Source organism: Microcaecilia unicolor, chromosome 4 (assembly GCF_901765095.1).
Source record: "Microcaecilia unicolor chromosome 4, aMicUni1.1, whole genome shotgun sequence".
NCBI classification, from domain to species: domain Eukaryota; kingdom Metazoa; phylum Chordata; class Amphibia; order Gymnophiona; family Siphonopidae; genus Microcaecilia; species Microcaecilia unicolor.
Window position 1 is genome coordinate 367023939 of NC_044034.1, and position 20568 is coordinate 367044506.

At 42.1% G+C, this 20568-nt stretch overlaps 1 protein-coding gene across 1 annotated transcript in view; it reads left to right on the plus strand.

Annotated features, from left to right (window-relative positions):
* CFAP47 (cilia and flagella associated protein 47) overlaps nt 1–20568 on the plus strand; it is a 1083264-nt gene that overhangs the window by 541932 nt on the left and 520764 nt on the right. The window contains 2 exon segments of the mRNA XM_030202357.1: nt 2452–2594; nt 19976–20084. Of these exon segments, the coding sequence (XP_030058217.1) occupies nt 2452–2594; nt 19976–20084 (252 nt within the window).

Here is a 20568-nt window from a genome sequence, read left to right on the forward strand (position 1 = left end):
CTCAAAAACTCATCTAAATATGCGATAGAACATTATATATGGTGACTAAAGTTGCATTCAAATCAACACGCATAGCAGATTTGCACACATAACTTAATTGATTAATGAGGCAATCAGCTCTAGCGATTGGCTGCTAACAACCAGTTATTGGCCTTAATTAGGAGTTACGCCTACATTGTACTCTATAATGCTGTGCACGGAACTCCTATAGTGCATAATTTCAAGGGACAGGGGTCATTCCCAGAAGTTACTTGCATTGTTACAGAATAGACTCGATCGGCGCCTAACTTAAGTACCAACATTTAATTGATAGTGAATGGTATAAGCAAAGATAGGTAAGAGAGTAAGAGGAGTTAGAAAGTAGGGTAACTCTTTTTTGGCTGCATGCTTAGAATTTAGGCGCTCTGCATTACAGAATAGACTTAGCGAGTTGTGCGTATAAATTCTAATTATTGCCAATTAGTTCTCATTATTGCTCGCTAAGACCTGTTATTAAAGCTGATTAACTTGTTAAGCCAAATAAGTTACACACATTGTTATAGAATACGCTTGGATTTCAACGCAGAAAACTAGGCGTGATATTTGGAATCCAGGAGATAGCCCCTAATATTCTATAACCTGTGTGCATAACTCATAGGCACACCTGTGGCCTGTCCATGCTCCTCCCACAGCCAGGCCCCTCCTAGAAGTTGCACATGACAGAAATTGCATGTGCAGCTTCTAGAATAGCAACTATGAGTTTGAAAGTTGTTGCCCATTCTTCCGTGAGATCCATTCGTTTTTTTATTTTGTCCTGTGTGTTTGTGATATTGTTTTGGAAAGGTATGAAGATAGTGATGTCGTCTGCATATACAAACGGGTTAAAACCAATTTGTTCCAGTTTTTTTCCGAGTGGCACAATCATTGCATTGAATAGTATCGGTGGTATTGGCGATCCCTGTGGTACGCTGCATTCAGAGAACCATGAGGCTGATATTTGTTGGACATTTTTACAGTGTAGGATCTGGTCTTTAGGAAGCCGTTGAACCGTTTTGCCACTGCACTGCTGAGTCCCATGTTGTCAAGCAGTGTCATTAGTGTAGTGTGGTCTAAGTTGAATGCACTTGACATATCAAATTGTAGTAATAATACGTTTTGTCCTTGGCATATTATGTTTCTGAATTTTGTTATCTGGGTGGTTATGACCGTCTCAGTGAGGTGTTGTGGTCTGAAACTTGATTGCGGTTTGTGAAGAATTGAGAATTTTGTCAAGTATTCCTTTAGTTGTTGTGTTACTAGGCCTTCCATCATTTTGGTCAATAGTGGTATTGATGCTTCTGGTCTATAATTTGTGACATTACTGATCTTGCTGGTTGTATTTTGGGGGATGGATGTGAGTACTTTATCGCCTTTGTGTGCTAGAAATTGACCTCTTTCAAACATGTATGTGATGTGTTTGGTGAGGTACTCGATGAACCAGTCTGGTGGGGTTTTCAGCATGTAGTTGGGACATTTGCAGTACATACAGACTTTGACTTTTGGGGTTCCCAGTTCAACCTTTGTTTTCATATTTCTGTTTCTAATTTGTGATCCCTTGTTCTATATTTGATGAGCGTCTGTCTGTGTTTTGCATGTAATTGAGGTGCAGCATTCTGTTCACATGTATGGGGTGGGATGGATTGGAGTATGGGGGTGTATGGATGTCTGTTTTGGGTGAGGTGCCTCTTATGTCACTCTCCACTGCCCTCACTTCTTTGATCTCCCACCCTCTTGCTCTCTTCCCTTTCTTCTACCCCCTGCCCTATGCTTTCTTGCCCCTTTCCTTTTGTCTTTCCTCATATTTCCCCCTCCTACACTCCTCTAGCCCTGCTCCTCATCCCTCTTTCATTCTTGCCTCTTTCACATCCTCTCCTCCTCTCCATTCTCCACTGTCTCTTCTTCTTCACATTGTCTGCTCTGTTCCGTTCCTCTTGCATTATATGTCTATTCTCCATCTCCACTCCCCTTTCACTCTCTTTCCCACACCCCCATGCACCAGAGCTTTCTCCACCTCCTTCATTAATGCTGTGATTTCAGTCCTGGTCATAGTTTCAGCTGTGGTGGCTGGTGGCTCTTTCATCCTCTTCTGCAGGTAGGAGTTGGCGTCACCATCTTCACATGTAAGATAACTCTGCTGTGGGTCTCCGTTCTTGTGCTGAGGAGTTAGAGGTTCTGTGCTTTCCTAGGCTACCCACACCTGCCTTTAGGCAGACACGTAGGTTTGTTTATGTAAGCACAGACAAATTATGCGTACAGTCAGACAGAAAGATGGACTGTCCCCCAAAATACACCTAAGCATGCTCAGCATGTAGTGAAATCATGACAATTAATTCTATGTTTACTCATATTGTAATGGCTATTTTGTCTTTTTTTTCTGCATTATGAGGCCTAGCTGCAAAGTGTGTAAATGATCTCCAATTCTTATTTTGGCAGCAGAAACAACCAGCCACCTACCACATTTCTTCTGCTCAGTTCAGTCTTTAGACCTGTCTGCAGGAACTTCCTCTTTAAACATCTGTTTTCTTCCTTTTGCTCTGGGGCTACGTTGCTGCACAATCCTTCTGCTCAATGAAGAGGTAAGAATGAAATATGTTCCATATAAAATGTTTCTTACAGTAGTTTAATATATGTAAGTGGAAATTGTGAAGTATAAACACACAAATAACTAAACAGATGAAACTTCACATTAAGATCATTAATGGTGGAGAGGTTTTGGTGGGCTAACAAATGCTAGAAACCATCTTGAAGGTTTTTGGACCTGGAACAGTTGTCCACTGTGAGAGATCTTATAGCCTACATTTAAGATATAGTTTGATGTTTGGTCCCACATTTTCCTCTCCCCCACTTCCAACCAGTAATTGCCCCCCCTCTCCTCCAAATTTCCTGCCAGCATCTCCCCTCTCCCCATCTTTCTATCCAGCATCATTCTACCCCTTTTCCATCCAGCATCTCCCCTCTTCTATCCATCATTTCTCCCCCCTTCCATTCAGCATCTTCTGTCTGTCTCCAATGGCTGCTGCTTCTTCTCCTGACGAGCAGCAGCGGGGGCAAAGCAAGGAGAAGCAGGCCGGGACAGGAAGTTGACGGCAGAGGGGCAGGGGATCAGCAGAGCCAACAGCACATGCCTGAGCATGGTTCCATGCCTGCTACTCCATTCTCCCCCCTCCCCCTGCTGCTGCTCATTGGGCAACAGTGCCTATCCTGCCTGGGGAAAAAAAGGTGCCAGTATACTGTACTGGCACATACCAGCACGAAAAAAGCCCAGGTGATATCAGAATATAATTTGGTTCCAGGGGTGATAATAAAAAACAATTTAGAGTTCTATTCTGTAAGTGGCTTTTCTGGCTGGCAGCTGGAAAATATCAGCTTGATCCCTGAAGCAGTCCTCTCTCCTTCAGGGTCCTACATGATCCTCAGTCCTCTCTACCTCATTCCTTCCCTTCCTCCAGCTCAGTCCCAAGACATTTGGCCTCTATCTATATCCCAAGTCCTGTCCCTCTTCCAACTCAGTTTGTAGCCTACTCTCTCTCTCTTTCTCAGTTGGCCTTCATTTGCACTTTCTAGATACCCCTCCCCCTTTAATCTAGGTCCTTGTCCCCTCTTTGTCATTCTATTATAGTTACAATCTGATGAATGAGAATAAAGACATTTTTTCTTGGGCTCTGTATCAGCCAAATAGTCTGGAGGTACTTTTTCCTGCTTCTCATCATCAGGATATTTGCTTTAAGCAGAACTCATTTTCATGTCTTATGAGCTCATTTCATGAACTTGATTAATATAACAGAGGAAGAAAATAAGAACTTATTAAATTAATTTATTGTGCAGTATTTCACTAAGTAGGAAATTGCTATTTTGTTAAAGTTCTGCCTACCCAATCAACGGGACTATTTTCCTTTTAACATAATGAGGAAAGTAAAGAACAGAACAGCTAAATTTATTTTTGACATTTTTCTTTTGCATATTATTAGGACTAGGTTCAGTAATAGTTTATGGATTATCATTTCATTTTTCTTATATCAATTGATGTTATTGCTTTATTTTCCTTTCAAGCAGGCTCTTAAAATATTTGAAATTTTGGCTTTTAATGCATTTCTTTAGCAGATCATTTTTCAAGGATCCTTTAAATATTCATCACACATCTCTGTTCCTACATTATGTGATTCTGGTCTGTGACTGCAGAGCCATTACTAAATGCTGCATAACTTGAATTACAAACGGAGTGCACCTACTCAGCTGCTTTATATATCTACTAGTAAAAAAGGCCCATTTCTGACACAAATGAAACGGGCGCTAGCAAGGTTTTCCTCATTTAGCAGTTGCATGTGAGGTGCGATGCCCCCCTCCCGGCACCATCCCACCCACGGCGATGCATCCGGCCGCAGCCATCCGACCCACCGTGCCCATCGCACCCACCTTCGCGTTGGTTTGGCGGCGGGGGAGCCGGAACCCTGCCACCACAAGTCCTGTGTGCTGACTACGGCGTCATCGTCGGCGTTGGTAGCTGTGCAGGGCGGAGTTCTGTGCGTCTGACGTCATGCACATGCAGGACGTCAGACGCACAGAAGCCCTGCCTCCACAGGCTAGGAACGCCAAAGATTTACGCCGTAGTGAGCAGACAGGGCTTGTGCTGGCGGGGTTTCTGGTCCCCCGCCGGCAAAGCAACGCGAAGGTGGGTGTCTCAGGAGGGGGTTGTTGCGGGGGGGGGGGGGTGCTGGAGGTCCTTGTGTTCAGCTGCAGCTTTAGGGGGGGGGGGTCAACCGTTTGTTTAGTTGATTTTTTTTTCCTGCCATCGACGTCATGACGTTTGACGCGAGGGCGGGGCACGGGTCTGTGGGGTGGCTTCACCACCATGAATCCACGAACCGTTCTGGGAGACTGACTGACTTCAGTGAAGTCAGTGTCCTCAGAACGTTGAGGTTGCTTTTTATTATAGTAGATATATAATATCTATCTATCTATCTATCTATCTATAGACAGATATAGATAGATAAGTACATAAGTAATGCCACACTGGGGAAAGACCAAGGGTCCATCGAGCCCAGCATCCTGTCCATGACAGCAGCCAATCCAGGCCAAGGGCACCTGGCAAGCTTCCCAAACGTACAAACATTCTATACATGTTATTCCTGGAATTGTGGATTTTTCCCAAGTCCATTTAGTAGTGGTTTATGGACTTGTCCTTTAGGAAACCGTCTAACCCCTTTTTAAACTCTGCCAAGCTAACCGCCTTCACCACGTTCTCCGCCAACGAATTCCAGACTTTAATTATGCGTTGGGTGAAGAAAGATTTTCTCTGATTTGTTTTAAATTTACTACACTGTAGTTTCATCGCATGTCCCCTGGTCCTAGTATTTTGGAAAGCGTGAACAGACGCTTCACATCCACCTGTTCCACTCCACTCATTATTTTATATACCTCTATCATGTCTCCCCTCAGCCGTCTCTTCTCCAAGCTGAAAAGCCCTAGCCTCCTTAGTCTTTCTTCATAGGGAAGTCGTCCCATCCCCGCTATCATTTTAGTCGTCCTTCGCTGCACCTTTTCCACTTCTACTATAACTTTCTTGAGATGCGGCGACCAGAATTGAACACAATACTCAAGGTGCGGTCTCACCATGGAGCGATACAACGGCATTATAACATCCTCACACCTGTTTTCCATACCTTTCCTAATAATACCCAACATTCTATTCGCTTTCTTAGCCGCAGCAGCACACTGAGCAGAAGGTTTCAGTGTGTTATCAACGACGACACCCAGATCTCTTTCTTGGTCCGTAACTCCTAACGTGGAACCTTGCATGACGTAGCTATAATTCGGGTTCTTTTTTCCCCACATGCATCACCTTGCACTTGCTCACATTATATGTCATCTGCCATTTAGCCACCCAGTCTCCCAGTCTCGTAAGGTCCTCTTGTAATTTTTCACAATCCTGTCGCGATTTAACGACTTTGAATAACTTTGTGTCATCAGCAAATTTAATTACCTCGCTAGTTACTCCCATCTCCAAATCATTTATAAATATGTTAAAAAGCAGTGGTCCTAGCACAGACCCCTGAGGAACCCCATATATATATATATAGTGCAAAAGCGTCATTTCCAAATCATCTTCTCTCTCTCACAGAAAATTTGGGCCCTTGTTAAACCTGGTATGATATGTTATACTTTTACATACTTTGCCCAAGATAAATTGGTTCCAAAAGCAGTTTGTTATATTTATTTGATGTAGTCAAGTACATAAAATGCAATATATAATACTAAAGCCCTAAAAGTACATACGTTGGTAAAATAAAAAATGTACAGCCTTGGCTTAATTTACCTCACTCTCCCTAAAAAGAAATAAAGTAATAATCTCCCTAAATATTTTTACAAAACTAATGTATTTGGTAACCCACCATAACAGAAACCTGACCACTCCCACATCTTACAAAACTAAAAACATAATATAGCTAGAATAATTTTTGCTCAGGACAGTAATGGAAGAGAACCGAACACCTTAAATAGATTAAACAAATGAAATCTCAGCTGCCACAGTAAGCCTACATAGATGTCCCTCAACTCCTATCTACTATCACCGGTTTCAACCCGAAAAAAGCAACAACAGAAAACAACTCCCACTGGGAGAAAACACCATTGTTACAAAAAAAAAAAAATGGGTATTTTATTAGTTATACAAAAATCAAAGAAGTCAGTTCTCTTCTCTATTAAAGTCCATCAGTAGCTGAAAGAACAAAACAGCATCGGACCTGACACCAAGGCTGCATATGAATTTGACATCGTCGTCGTTGACACCAAAGGACCACAATGCACAGCTTTAGGGGAAGCCCAAGAAGAAGAAGCATCAGTCCTCTTTGATACATGGTGCCAGGAGTGCCGGGGCATCAGCATTGCTGGTACCCAAGACGAGCCACTCTCTTCTCTAGTGGACAATTTGGTCACATTCCAAATTCCTCCACCTCAGAAGGTGCTGACAACAGATACATCCAAGCTAGTATGGGGAGCTCATGTCGATGGGCTTCACACCCAAGAGATGTGGTCTGCTTAGGAACAGATCTCCATATCAACCTTCTCAAGCTGAGGGCGTTTGGAATGCTCTAAAGGCATTCAGAGATCGGCTGCAGAACCAAATTATTCTCATCCAAATGGACAATCAATTTGCAATGTACTATGTGAATCCTTAAATGCTATTATATGTACACTATGCCTTCCTTGTTTCCTGTGTTAGTGGGTGACAAGAGTACCAGGGTTTGAACCTAGGACCCTATGGTCCAGACTTGGAGAGCCACATGTTTTACAGAGTCTTGACTCAGTCTCTTGAGCCTTTGAGTGGAGGCAGTGAAAGGATTTCCCATTCCCAGAGGAAACTCATTGAACCAGTAAGGTGTGTGCCTACCATATGTAAGGAAGTCATTTGATGGGCCTTTCCTTTGCCTTGCTTGTGTCTTGCTCTGCTTTCTCACTGTTGCTACCTGTTTAATACCTGCTGTCTTACCTGCTGTTCAATTGACCTTCTTTTTCTGGTTCTGTTTTACCTGTTTGAAATGTGTTTGCTGTCCTGGCTCCTACCCCTAGTTTGCCTACCATTCCAACCTGGCTTGGAATTGTCACTAGGCCATCCTCTCCTGGGCCAAGCTCCAGCCCAGGCCCTGGAGAGTGAGATGTCAAATAAATCCAAGGCAGGTGACATTTGCAAATACAAACCACCAAGGCACCATGTCACCTCACAAATCACTATACCAGACACTTCTAATATTACCACTGCTCATCCTTACAATAGACACCTATACACTTGCATGAAGGGACAAACTCACACACCACCTGGTGTTTGAACACCTTAGTAGGGTTCAGACTAATGAACAGTACAATAAGCCAAACGGGCACCCTATGTGACCTCAACAAGTCTGAGCGCCAGAGCAAAGAAGGCAGCCGAAACTACCACAATAAACCCAGGAAACGAAGCCAAAGGCAGCTGATCAAAATTGCAGCATGACCCACAATCGATGACAACTCCCTACCTATTCTCATTGGATATATCAATGCACAATCAGTGATAAACAAAGCAGAGATAGTCAAAGATTGAAGTAGAAAAGCTAGGCCTGGTCTTCATCACTGAAACATAGATCCATTCTAAGGATCCTCAATGAAATATGCCCACCAGGATACAAAATATCCCATTGGACTAGGGCACAGAGAAAGAGGGAGGAATAGCAGCCCTTTACAGATCCTTTTTTAAGGCTGAAGTTATCACGGAACTCATAACCCCACAACTGGAAATATCCGCTATCAAAATAACAGACAACTCACTCCTGGGCCACCTATGTGTAGTTCTGTTAAATAGGCCACTGGAAGTTGGAAAGAATCCCAATCGGATTTCAAGGACTTTATTTCAAATGTATGCATGTCCTTCTCAAACATTTTGATCATTGGTGACATAAGCCTTCATCTTGACGGCATAACAGACAAAAACGCCAAAGAGTGCAGAGAGTCCACACCATCCCCCCCCCCCCCTAGCTCCCAAAACCCACATTAGAGGTCACTGTTTTGACCTCCTTACCTAGACGTTCACTACCAACCAAGACTTTTATGTTGGAAACTACATCTGGGAAGAAATTGGTCAGATCACTATAGACTCCACCTAACATTAAACTGGAGGCAAACGTCGATCCAAACCAAGAAAGCACCGACTTAGTAAAAATCCTGAGGCAAGATCAGTGGTGAAAAATTCTGGGACAGAATTCACAACGACACCAAGCATCTCCCAACAGCAGCCACTGAATTCCTCACAACCTGGGATGAAAAATGTAAATGCATTCTAGACGAAATCGCCCCCCCCTAAAGACAAAACAGCAACACAGACCGAAACCATCACTTTGGTTCCACAAGAAACTGAAAAAGCTAAAATGCCAATGTAGGAAGTTAGAATGAAAATTGCAAAGGAGCAGAGATGAGAAGTCCAAACAAGCATGGAAAGAAGCCATCAAATATTACAAGTCACAATAAGACATGCCAAATGGAACTTCTACAGAGAGTAGGTAGGAACTGACTACAGGGTTATAAAGAAATTATACGGGCTAGTAAACAGCCTGATAGACACAGACCATATAACTTCAAGAAATGAGACACCCCCAACTGTGCTTGACTTAATAAAAAGATTTTTTAAAAAAAGGGTCATTGACCTAAGAAAGGGACTAGCGCAAGACAACAGAAATCTAGAACTTTACTTTGAAGAACTGGATGAACAGCATGCAGGAATCATAGCAGACAGAGTCTGGATATCGTTCACTCCCCCCACTCTTGAAGCAGTTGCCCACTCTGTGAAGAAGCTACACAAGGCCTACTGCATATTATATACCTGCCCCAACTACCTAATGAAAGATGCCCCGGCACACTTTGAGGCTAATTTTCAAAGCACAGACTTACAAAGTTACATGCTTTATGTCGCAAATTCACTCTCGCATATCATTCATGTTAACTAACAATCTATTCCCAACCGAGAGAGGTAGAATTGTACTGACACCAATTCCAAAGTCCATGTAAAAGTGAAGTCTCAAACTACAGACCAGTGGCCTCCATCCCCCTCAGGACCAAGGTAATAGAAAGCCTGGTTACCAGACAACTAATGGATTCAACAATTTCTCCATACTTCATAACTCCCAATTGGGATTCAGACCTCAGATCAGCACTGATACAGTACTTATGACCTTACTAGCCAAGTTCAAGAGTGAAATCATTAAGGGCAAGAAAATCTTACTTCTACAATTCGACATGTCAAGCGCATTTGACATGGTCGACCACCAAATCCTACTGAGACTGCTGGACAAGATAGGTATCGGAGGCGAGGTAATGCAGTGGTTTAAAGGATTCCTAACATCCAGATCCTACCAGGTCAAATTGAACATCATACTTTCTCCCCACCCTGGATACCAGACTATGGGGTACCACAGGGCTCACCGATATTGCCCACATTATTCAACATAGTGATGATCCCACTAGCAAGGACCTTATCAAGTCATGGATTCAGCACGTTCATTTACACTGATGATTTGTCCATATATATACAATTCATTCAAAACACGACAGAAATTAACAATTTGATAGCTGAAGGACTGAACATTTTGGTATCCTGGGCCACGACATTCAAACTGAAACTCAACAGGTATAAGACTCAGTTATTAGTAATCACATTAGTCTACTGCAAGGAAGCCTTCCCCAGCATCACTCTTGGCAGGACCACCTACTCGATAGCAGACAGCCTGAATATACTGGGAATGACACTAGACCGGAACATGTCCTTTGAAATGCAAGTAAAGATTAAGATAACCAAAATGGTTTATGTACTATGGAAATTGAGACACATTAGAAGCTACTTCCCAAGAGAGGTCTTCCAGATGCTGGTACAAACTCTAACCCTAGCACAGTGGCGTACCAAGGGTGGGGGCGGTCCGTCCCGGATGCACGCCGCTGGGGGGGTGCCGCAGTGCACGCCTGCTCCGAGTTCGCTAAACTTCTTTGCTCATTCGCTGCAGCTCCCTCTGCCCTGGAACAGGTTTCTAGCAGGGGTTGGACGGTCTAAATCTACGTACCAGGATTTATGCCATGTTTTCATTGGTGTAAATAGAGGTGCATGGTTTTAGGTGCTAGGATATCAACTAAGCGTATTGTATATACTGTGCCTAAATCTAGGTGCCACTTATTGAATACGGTTAGGCAGAAATGTTTTCCATGCTGATTTTCTAGGCATATGGCCCAAAGTCCATAAAGTACAACGGTAATTGGACTTTATGTTACTGCATGGCTCTTGTTTGTTGGCAGGTATCCACCGAAGGTGTTCTTGCTTTGAGAAATTAGGTCTTTGGTTCGGACTGTCTTCTGACACCCTACTCTTCCTTTTTGCTTGTGAGTTGTCATGGTGGTATCCCCGTTCCTCTACCCTTTGGTAGTGGTTCCTTGGCACTAAATCTAGGGGTGAAACATCTAAAAGCAAGGTCTTAGAATTCAGAGTTACATTTTATTATTCAATGATAAGCCGCTAGGACCACACATAGCAAGTAGAAAATGGATTATTTACAAAAGAAGTGCAAAACAAAGATTAGACTTCAAAAGTTCCTGATACAAATAAGTAGAATGATGAAATGAACAGAAGTCAGATAGAATAAGACAGACCTCCTATGGACAAAAGCCACCTACAGAGTTTGGAGTGATCACAGACTTTAGAATAAGAGATATACAACCTCAATCTGGTGGTATTGGGTTGTCTTTTCACATAGGCAACTGGCATGGCAGGTAGATAGTGATAACCTTCTCCTTGTGATGAAGAGTGATGATATTTCTTAGTGTTCTGAATGATTGCTGTCTTGTGCCTTTTGCAGGTGCATTCTTTATGCAAGTTTGTATCAGAAGTGGCCTTCAAATCATGATACCACCATGATAGGTGATTGGTCCATGCACTATTGTTGTAGTTATGGAAATATGTTTGATGTCTTTTCAGATATTCCCCCAATTCTAGGCTCTAAGCATCCTGGTACTGACTAAGTAATTGTCCTTACCCAAGGTTACTGCATGTCTCTGAAGTGTCACTGGATTGACAGTGCCAGGGTCACAGCCAAGAGTCTTTTTTAGATGCAAAATAAGCATTTCAGCACAAAGCTCAGTGTGGTCTGATTATATCACAAGCTAGCATAACAGACTGGAAATAAGCTAAAGTCTGTGACATATTGAAGATATTATGGTGGGAAGGACTACCCTCCACAGAAAGATCACATGACATCCTATGAAGAAGTCCTTCAACAGTCTGACACATACATAAAGGTTGCACAGCATTTGGCGCCTCCATCGAGGGCTTTAAATATTTTGGAAATAAAAGCAACACGTCAAATAGGTCTACAAAAATAAAAACATTGTGATGATGTCAAAACATATCATATGGACATTCTTTCAGGAACATAGCATTTCTATGGACTTTGCCAGAGACTTCCTTTTGGCTTCTTTATAAAGTCACCACATGGGCTTTTCAAACTTGCTCCCAAAATGCTTTTTCTCTTAGTTTTTCCCTGGAGGCATGACTGAGATGTCATTCTTGATACAAGCTAGATTCATTTAGTGTCTGGAATAGAAGAGAGAGTTTACCCTGAACCTTTAGCTATGTGGAAGAAAGATTATGCTCTATTTAAATTAGCTCCCATGGGTGGTCATTAATTTGAGACTAGCATTCATGATCTGCCACCTTTGCTTCTCATGTTTAAGTCAGAAACAAAGAGGAAATTATATCCAAGCAATGTAATTTTCCCAGAACTGTATCAGAATGGACATTTTACACTTAGGTTTAGGGAAAAAAAAGTGTGATAAAACTAAGTTGTACTAGAACTTATTTTCTTCTTTTATAGAAGGTTGGCACTTTCCAGCTGTTATACCCCACATTATCCAAAAACATTTGGGTCATTGTGGCTTAAAGTGAACAGGTAAGATTACATAAAACAAGAGATAACAATGTGGCTATGGTAGATAACAATCTAACTAGAACTGATACATGGAGTATATGGGATGCATGGAGCAATGGGTAATATTTCAAACTAGGATAGGTGCATGAAGGGAACAATATGACAGATCAATGGGGAACTACTTGAAGAAGGAGCTGACGGCAGGGGTAGGAATTGGAGAAGTAGAAGTGCAGTGGTCCAAGCTGAAAACTGCTATAAATATGGCAACCGATCTTTATTCAAGGAAAGTAAACAAAAACAAGAGAAACAGGAAGCCTATATGTTTCTCCAAACAAGTGGCTGAAAAAATAAGATCAAAAGAGGCTTCGTTCAAGAAATACAGAATAACGCAACGAGTGGATCACTGAAAAGATTACTGGATTAAGCTCAAAGAAGCAAAGAGGGAAATATGGCTAGCGAAAGCGTGGGTGGAAGAAAAATAGCTAAGGATGTAAAGAGAGGTGCCTCTTGGCTGTTAAAATCTCTTGATTAAGTCAAGGGGAAGATCTAGTATTGGTCTTCTTTTTGCATCTCTCGGGTGATGTTATGTCCAGGATTATCCTTCTGCTGGAGTCCCAGGATGTCATGAAGTTTTCTGATTTTGGATCTAGTGCCTCGTTTATTGCCATGTTCCAGAAGTCTTCTACTATTACCTTTCCCGTGGAGTGGATTTCTGATGTTTTGATCTTTGTCCCTCTATTGTTTCCTGACTCTCTCCAGTGTAGGATGAAGGTCAGTTTGTAGTGGTTTGTTCAGATTTAAGAAAGATCTATAGATGATCGCTACTCCCCCTCCCCCCTTTTTTTTTTGCATTTCGTGTCAGGTGGACCATTTTATAGCCATGTGGGCATAGATCATTCACTGGTGGGTCATTTTAGTACGTAACCATGTCTTGATATGAAGGCTAAGCCTAGGTGATCCTCTTCTATCTAGGACTTTAGGAGCTCTTTTTTTATTTATTACTAAGCGCGCATTTATATATTTGATTGGGATCTGTATAAATATCTTGTTCAGTAGTCTCACATTTAATTCTTATCAAGAGGTGTCTAGTGTTATGGGTTTTTTGTCTATGCCACTTGGGTGCTTTGTTTGGTCCTTACGAGGTGGTGTTATGATTATTCTATCCGAGGAACCGTTATCAGTGTCCATGGTACGGTAGTGGTTTCTCAAACAGTGTTGGTGATTGTATTGTATATTGTGGGTCTTGGTACCACGCTTTTACATTTGGTGCCCAGGTGAAGAGCAGAAAGAGGGTGAGGTACCCCTTTAGGGTTGTCATATTGGCGATAAAGTTTGGCAATGGTGGGGCAGGTCTGCAAAGCCCCTGGTTTGTGGGTGCTGATGGTGAGTTCTGGGAGGTCTGTTTTGGATTCCAGTCAGGAGATGTGGTGTTTGCCCCTGGTCTGTCGCCTACCTTGAGCTGCTAATCGGCCGCCTTCATTCAACTGGAGAACCACCCATTTTGGCTGGATTCTGTTGCCCAGATCGCTCTATACCAGGATCTTACGTGTTCCCTGGTGGGGCCCTGGGAGTGACATCGACTCCATGTAGGCTGGGGCTAAAGGTGGGGCAGAAGGGCACTCGCGGAATAAAGACAAAGACAATTCTATTGCAGAGATAGCCTGTAGTAAAGGTATTTAAATCCCTAACTAGACTCAAATACAGAGTCATTCTAACCCCAGGAGCACTATGCTAGGAGACATGGTACATATATAACCTGATGTAGTCCTTCAGCTGTCAGCAAATTCTTCATTTGTCAATCTGATCCAATGCACATCTTGCCCATTGGATGTGATGTTGGCACAAGGCAGCTAACCTTGGCAAGAGTTGCCTTTTATGGGGAATTTGGGAGCCTTATCTCACTGACAAATGTTTTTCTTGAAGAACATAAACAAGTAGCTTCAAGTGTCCTGCATTGACGTCAATTCTAGTAACAGCTTGCTTGTCCATTGATGTCCATTTCTGATAAGAACTTGCATCAGTGCTGATAACAGCTTGCTTGTCCTAGATTAGAAGATGACCTTATCAGCAGTTGACAAGTACAGTAAAGAAGGGTTGTTATTCTTCTCTGAGACTGCATATCTCCACAATGTCTTAGAATCTTTAGAGAGAGAATGTCTGAATTTGCACATTATAATCAGGTTCTGAATGCTGAATAGTGCCATATACGTAGGACCATGTATGTCACGCAGGTCCATATAGTCTCTTGGATGGCTTAAAGTAGTACTTCAGTAGCTTTGCTCCTACAGTGGGCATACACACGAACAGTTACATGAATACTATCATTTCAACATTTTTTTCAGCAATCTAGGCACCAGCATTTACATGAGCTGTGCTAGAGTAACTGCTCATGCCTTAAATATAGGTGCAAATTTGACTTGCAAAGGAGAAAAGGCTCCCAATAGAGGCCCCTTTGTAGAACCGCCCTCATAATTCAAGTGTGCTGAACAGTACATATCTATTTTGTAGTACACAACCGGGTTAGGTCGTCCTATGTCCCTACAACGATCCAGTCAAAAAATGTTTTCAACGAGGGTAACTTTCTAAATCATTTTTTGCATGTGAAGCATGGTGAAAATGGGCATTATAAATTTACGCTCCAATATATGAGCCCACACGTGATGACAAGAGCATATGTACTTTTATGTGATCTGAGTGGACAAAACAGCAAAGATGACAAAAACCAAACAAAAACAAAAACGTTTTGAAAAAAAAATATATGTAGAAAAGATGACACTCAAAAATATAGACTTTAAAAATCTTTATTAGTCATAAAAATATTGCAGGGTAAAGGAGAATAGGACTCGACACAGCTGTGTTTCGGCTGTTGAGGCCTGCGTCAGGAGTCTTCTCACCATGCAGAGTCTCTTACTTAAAATTATACCAGATGGTTCTAATCGCTGTGTAAAACAACTTGTAGATAGAATGTATCAAGAGCAATTATATAACTGAATTTCTGATTATATAACCTCGCAGCAATATAGAGTGAAGCTGCACGAACTTGGTGTCTCGCATCTGTGATCTGTGTATAAGGGTTCCTCAGGATAGTGTGTGGGTGGTACGGACATGCTTTATTTTATTTATTTATTGCATTTGTATCCCTCATTTTCCCACCTTTTTGCGGGCTCAGTGTGGCTTACAATACATTATGAATGATGGAAATACAGTTTGTTACTAAATATGTAGCTACCTGAACAGAATCCACATAATCGAACCTGCCTCTGAGCAGGTGGAACTATGTGTACAGGAGCTTTTGACACTTTTGGGACTCTCTCTGGGAGCCTGTGTTAGAGTAGGTATAACATAGGCATAGTTTTCAAAATTTTAATAGATGCTACAGAAATTGATTGTCCAGATCTAACTTTTTGAACAAATGTGGTCACCTGAAAACCATAAATTGGATAATACTTTAAGTGATTCAGAGAAAAGCGATGAAAATGATATGGGGTCTGCTCCACAAGAAGTATGAGGAGAGACTTGATGACCTCAAGAAGTGTACCCTGGAGCAGTGTTCCCTCTAAGGTGAGTGCATGAGCGATCGCTCATACAAATCGGAGCATCGCTCACTTAAGACAAATGTGCGCTCACTTCAAAGGGATACAGGAACAAAACTTTTTACCACCCCGCGGGAACGGCAAAAAAGTTTTGTTCCTGCAATAAAGAAATCCTCTCCTCCATTCCCGTCATCCTCCCAGAAGGTCTCACTTATAGGATCCTGCAGCCTGTACGATTCACAGTAAGCCTTCCTCCTGCCACATCCTACCCTCTACTACAACTTCTTGTTTAGCGTCAAAACAGGAAGTTGTAGTAGAGAGGGTGGGATGTGACAGAAGGAAAGCCTTGGAGATGGCCTCTAACTGTGAATCACTTTATTTAATCTCACATATTTTTAAACATGCTGGTTTGTGCAGCATAAAGATGTACACAGAGGAAGTAGAATAACGGAATAACTTTTCATAGGTAGAGTAGTAATTTGTTATAAATCATAATCGTGTCATTTGAAGGTGCTGGTTATAGGGACATGAATTAGGTTGAAACCTGGGAGCATTTAAAATCTTTTTTTTCCTGTGCCTAGATCAAAAGAGAAAGATGGTTTGTGGGAACTTGCTACTTTTGTTTTGTGGAATGAAGTGGTATATTATAAAAATGCACTTAATATTGTTTATTACTGCTATTTACCACTGGTTGATGTTAACCAACTCGACTTCATGCTTTCTAGTTTAATTTTTTAACAGCATTTTCTCAGTTATTACCCAAATGTGAGCACAATTATAATGTTAATTAATAAGTTTTGGATGTTACTGAATTCTATTATTCTATCTCACTGTATTTCCATTTTTGGCACAATATAAGTAATCACAAGGACAAAATATAAGAAAACCAATGGACTGCATTAGGGGCTTATAGCCCATTTAGTTACGTTTAAACAAATAAGAGAACTGTATGAAAGAAAATATTTATTTTTATTATTTTGACTTCTGAAAACCACTTGTCCCTGAAACATTCTTAAAACAGAATAACCCATTTATAGAAAAGAGATGAGGTGGAGATGTGACTCTATATGCCCCAATGAAAGGAGAGTTTAATTTTACTTCCAATCTTTATAACACCAGGCTTTCCAAGGCAGATTATAACAACAGTTAAGATAAATCCATCAGTAAACAGGATCCTCTTTGAAATTTGGTCATGTATTACTGTTAGAAGCTGTTTGATATTCAGTTTTTATTTCATGATGTTTATATCTACATATGGGAAGCTTTCAAATAAATTAAAACGCTGTCCAATAATTTAAAAAAAACATCTTTTGTCTTCCACCTTTTAAGGCACTGCATATCCAACTGGATGGAACAACTTTTGACTTTTTAAGATGGACCACACAGATAGCTTGGGGGAGGGGGCGGGCCTCCCCCCCCCCCCCCCCCCCCCGCACTCTTTTTTGGCTGTCAGACTATTTTCAGCGCTCACTCAAAAAACTTTTCACATGCAGCACCTGCTTAGAGGGAACACTGCCCTGGAGTAAAGGAGAGACAGGGGTGATATGATACAGACATTCAAATATTTAAAAGATATTAATGTGCAAACAAACCTTTTCCAGAGACTGGAAGGCAGTAGAACTAAAGGACATGAATTTAGGATGTGGGAGAGGGGGAGGACTCAGGAATAATGCCAGGAAGTACTTTTTCATGGAGAGGGTGGTAAGTACCTGGAATGCCCTCCCCCAGGAGACGGTGGAGATGAAAATGGTAACAGAATTCAAAAATGTGTGGAAAGAGAACAGAACCAAACAGACTTAGAAATGCTTAGATGGCAACACCAATAATTGGGAAACAAATCCAGTGCCGGGCAGACTTCTACAGTCTGTGTCCTGATTATGGCTGGACAGATCTGGATGGGCTGGAGAGGGGCTTCTATAGCTGCGGAACAAGGTCAGTTCTGGGCAGATTTCTATGGTCTGTTCCCTGAAAATGGCAAGGACAAATCAAGATCAAGTATACATACGTAATATCACATCATACCTTATACTATGAGTTTATCTTGTTTGGTAAGGTCTTTATCTGCTGTCATCTACTTTGTTACTATCACGCTTATTTTTGAAAGAGAAGGACGCCCATCTTTTGACACAAATCGCGAGATGGGCGTCCTTCTCGCAAGGTCATCCAAATCAGCATAATGGAAAGCCAATTTTTTGACACCCTCGACTGCTTTCCATCGCGGGGATGACCAAAATTCACGGGGGCGTGTCGGCAGGGTAGTGAAGGCGGGACTGGGGCGTGATTAGGAGATGGTCGTCCTCGGCCGATAATAGAAAAAAGAAGGGCGTCGCTGACGAGCACTTGGCCGACTTTACTTGGTCCATTTTTTTTCACGACCAAGCCTCAAAAAGGTACCCCAACTGACCAGATGACCACCGGAGTACATAAGTACATAAGTAATGCCATACTGGGAAAGGCCAAGGGTCTATCGAGCCCAGCATCCTGTCCACGACAGCGGCCAATCCAGGCCAAGGGCACCTGGCAAGCTTCCCAAACGTACAAACATTCTATACATGTTATTCCCGGAATTGTGGATTTTTCCCAAGTCCATTTAGTAGCAGTTTATGGACTTGTCCTTTAGGAAACCGTCCAACCCCTTTTTAAACTCTGCTAAGCTAACCACCTTCACCACTTTCTCCGGCAACGAATTCCAGAGTTTAATTACGCGTTGGGTGAAGAAACATTTTCTCTGATTTGTTTTAAATTTACTACACTGTAGTTTCATTGCATGCCCCCTAGTCCTAGTATTTTTGGAAAGCGTGAACAGACGCTTCACATCCACCTGTTCCACTCCACGCATTATTTTATATACCTCTATCATGTCTCCCCTCAGCCGTCTCTTCTCCAAGCTGAATAGCCCTAGCCTCCTTAATCTTTCTTCATAGGGAAGTCGTCCCATCTCCGCTATCATTTTAGTTGCCCTTCGCTGCACCTTTTCCAATTCTACTATATCTTTCTTGAGATGCGGCGACCAGAATTGAACACAATACTCAAGGTGCGGTCGCACCATGGAGCGATACAACGGCATTATAGCATCTGTTTTACATACCTTTCCTAATAATACCCAACATTCTATTCACTTTCCTAGCCGCAGCAGCACACTGAGCAGAAGGTTTCAGTGTATTATCGACGACGACAGGGAATCAGGGATGACCTCCCCTTACTCCCCCAGTGGTCACTAACCCCCTCCCACCATAAAAAACAAGTTTAAAAATACTTTTTTGCCAGCCTCTAGGCCAGCCTCAAATGCCATACTCAGGTCCATCGCAGCAGTATACAGGTCCCTGGAGCAGTTGTAGTGGGTGCAGTGTACTTCAGATAGGCGGACCTGAGGGGGAGGGTTTGGGAGGGCTCAGCACCCAAGGTAAGGGAGTTATGCACCTGGGAGCAATTTCTGAAGTCCACTGCAGTGTCCCCTAGGGTGCCCGGTTGGTGTCCTGGCATGTGAGAGGGACCAGTGCACTACAAATGCTGGCTCCTCCCACAACCAAAGGGCTTGGATTTGGACGTTTTTGAGATGGACGTCTTTGGTTTCCATTATCGCCGAAAACCGAGGACGACCATCTCTAAGATCGACCTAAATGTCAAGATTTGGACGTCCCCGACTGTATTATCGAAATGGAAGATGGACGTCCATCTTATTTCGATAATACGCGTTGCCCCGCCCCTTTGCGGCACCGTCCTGAGAGTTGGGTGCCCTTAGAGATGGTTGTCCCTGTTCGAAAATGCCCCTCCAGGGGGCTCATTTTCAAAAGGGAAAAACATTCAATAAGTGTCATAAAGCACCATTTGGACGGATTTAGTAGTCCAAAATGTCCAAATTTAGTAGTAGTTTCGAAACCTGTTTTGCAGACGTCTATCTTTGTATCTAGTTTTTGTTAGCGTATATTGGCTCATCACTCATTCTGCTTCTGTGCTCTTTAGAACTGATGTGCAGGTGCTGTTTTGTTTTAGATCGGGGAATTTGTGTACCTGATTGAAGGAACGGGCATCCTCCCTTTGCCATTGGCTTTACTGCCCATAGATAGTGTGAACCTCCTACAAGTGAGCAGCGTTGCACCAGGTAAACTGATCTTAAAAATGGGTGAAGTGGGAAGATTCCTAACTGTACAGTGACGTGTGCTTTTGCAGAAGTAACTCATCCTTGCAGAAGAATAGGGCATGGAAGGACATGTGATTTTTGTCATTGATCAGCAAGATTTTAAGTTCTGCACATTCTCAGCAGACTACTTCTACTCTTCCATTTGCACAGTATTAAGCTTTTGATAAAAATATTCTTTGGTTTACTGTTAAACTTTGACTTTAAACCCTACTAAATTGATGAAAGACTGTTATAGAAAAAAGACATTTTTCGCCATTTTGCTGGTTCTGAAGCAAATGTCTTCAATGCCATACTAATTTATTTGATTTTAACTGATTCATTTTCTTCTGTTTTATAGCTTTTAAAGAAAAGTTTCTGATGGACATTTTAACATGAAGAAATCTGAATAGAACATTTTCTTGATAACAGTTTCGTTTCTGCATTATAAAAAGGCCTTTATTTTAGA